Source organism: Buceros rhinoceros, unplaced genomic scaffold, assembly GCF_000710305.1.
Source record: "Buceros rhinoceros silvestris isolate BGI_N320 unplaced genomic scaffold, ASM71030v1 scaffold36557, whole genome shotgun sequence".
In the NCBI taxonomy this organism is placed as follows: Eukaryota; Metazoa; Chordata; class Aves; order Bucerotiformes; family Bucerotidae; genus Buceros; species Buceros rhinoceros.
This window is the reverse complement of record NW_010423588.1, coordinates 582-2438: the sequence shown is the minus strand read 5'-3', so window position 1 is coordinate 2438 and position 1857 is coordinate 582. Positions and strand designations below refer to the sequence as shown.

The window sequence follows — 1857 nt, the reverse complement described above, 5'->3', positions numbered from 1 at the left end:
CAGTGTCGGGGAAGCCGGTCGGTGTCGGGTGGGCTTACCCGGCAGGGTGCCCTCCAGCTGGCTCGTAGGGGCCAGGGAACACTCTGGGGTGACACAACCCTTCCTCGTTGTCTCCACAGCATTGTGACCCTGAGTGACTACGTGACGGAGCTGGGGCACCCCTACGTGTGGGTGCAGAAGCTGGGCGGCCTGCATTTCCCCAAGGATCAGCCTCAGGCATGTCACGCTCCCTCCCCTCTCAACCAGCAAGTGGAGCTGGCGTTTGGGGAGGTTTGGGGGCAGTTGTCGTGTCCCGTCCCATCCCCACAGAGCTCCTGCTGGCACCAGGTGCTCCCAAAACGTGGAACACCCTTGGCTGGGATGAATCTGTGCAGCGGGGCCACGCCAACGCGCTTTATCTCCCTTGTGCGATAGTCCGAGCCCTGCTACAGGCGCTGAGCAGCGACTCGAGCGTGTGCCTGTCCTCAGGGCTGGGTGGGCTGACTCCTGGACCACCCGTGGGGTCCCCAGCTGGGGGCTCTCAGGCTGGTGTGATGGTGACGACCCCTCCTTGCCCACAGCACGCAGTCCCTGCGGACAACTCGCTGAGCGCCAGCCACATGGAGCTGACCGTGAAGCTGCTGCGGACGAGGCTGCAGTCCCGCCTGGCTCTCCACAAGCAGTTCTCCTCGCTCGGTGAGTGCCTGCTTGCCCGCCCCGTGACCGGTGCAGAGGTGACCGATGTCACCTGGATCTGCAGGGCCACCCTTTGCAGTCCCAGGTGGTCCCTCTCCCCTCGGTGGCAGCAAGGCAGTGAGGGCTGCCCTCTTTTTGGAGGGGGAGAGGAAGGCTCTGGGCACCTGATGAAGGTGTAGGAAGGGTCACGATATCCCCAGGTCCCGCTTTTGGAGCGTCCGCACCTGCAGGACAGTGCCAGAGCTCTGTCCCCAGCCCTCCCCTGTTCAGGTGGCCTTGTCCTCGGTTTCAGAGCATGGCGTCGTGCCCGTCTCCAGCGAGTGCCAGCACCTCTTCCCCACCAAGATTGTCTCGCGCCTGGTGAAGTGGACTGCCATTCCCTACGAGGATTACGCGGTAGGCGCCGGGCGCAAGGCCGTATCCCCTGCAGCTCCCACACGGCGCCGGCAGCTGCTCACTGCTCCGCTGCTCTCTCCTCGCAGGAGCTGCCCTACACTAAGGACGTGATAGAGGCCGGCCTGGCTGAGGACACTCACCTCTACTACATGGCCCTCATAGAACGGGGAACAGGTAGACGCGCTTCCCTCCCACACCAGAGCCGCCTCCAGGGCAGCTTCTGGGGGTCCTCACAGGAAATCCCTCTGGTTAGAGACCCCGTGGGTGACGCTTTTCCCCTGCCCTCCTCAGCCAAGCTGCAGGCCGCCGTGGTCCTGAACCCTGGGTACTCCACGCTGCCGCCCGTCTTCAGCCTGTGCCTCAACTGGAAAGGGGAGCGAACCAGCAGCAACGACGACAACATTCGGGTAACCGGCAGTGGTGGAGGGGAGAACCGCTGGCGTTCGGGGGGTGGTTCCTGGCGGTTCCGTGTCCATCGGAAGGAGCCGTTGGGGTGAGGTCATGGTCAGGCCCGTGAGACCTGGGCCGTGGGTCCTGGTTGGGCAGAGCAGAAACCCAAACCTGTGCCCTCCTGATCCCTCTGCCAGGCCATGGAGAGCGAGGTCAACGTGGAGTACAAGGAGCTGTGGGGGCCCAAACCGGGCTACCAGCTCCTCACCAACCAGCTGCAGCGCCTGTGCATGGTGCTGGACGTCTACCTGGAGACGGAGCCCCACGACCCCAGCGTGGAGGGACCCAAGGAGTTTCCCCAGGAGAAAATGTGTCTCCGCCTCGTCAGGTGAGAGA

The 1857-nt window shown here is 64.2% G+C and overlaps 1 protein-coding gene across 1 annotated transcript in view; it reads left to right on the top strand.

Moving 5' to 3' along the window:
- THOC5 (THO complex 5) overlaps positions 1-1857 on the top strand; it is an 11714-nt gene that overhangs the window by 9407 nt on the left and 450 nt on the right. Inside the window, 6 exon segments of the mRNA XM_010140457.1 lie at positions 120-216; positions 561-675; positions 968-1071; positions 1158-1245; positions 1363-1478; positions 1659-1849. Coding sequence (XP_010138759.1) covers positions 120-216; positions 561-675; positions 968-1071; positions 1158-1245; positions 1363-1478; positions 1659-1849 — 711 coding nt within the window.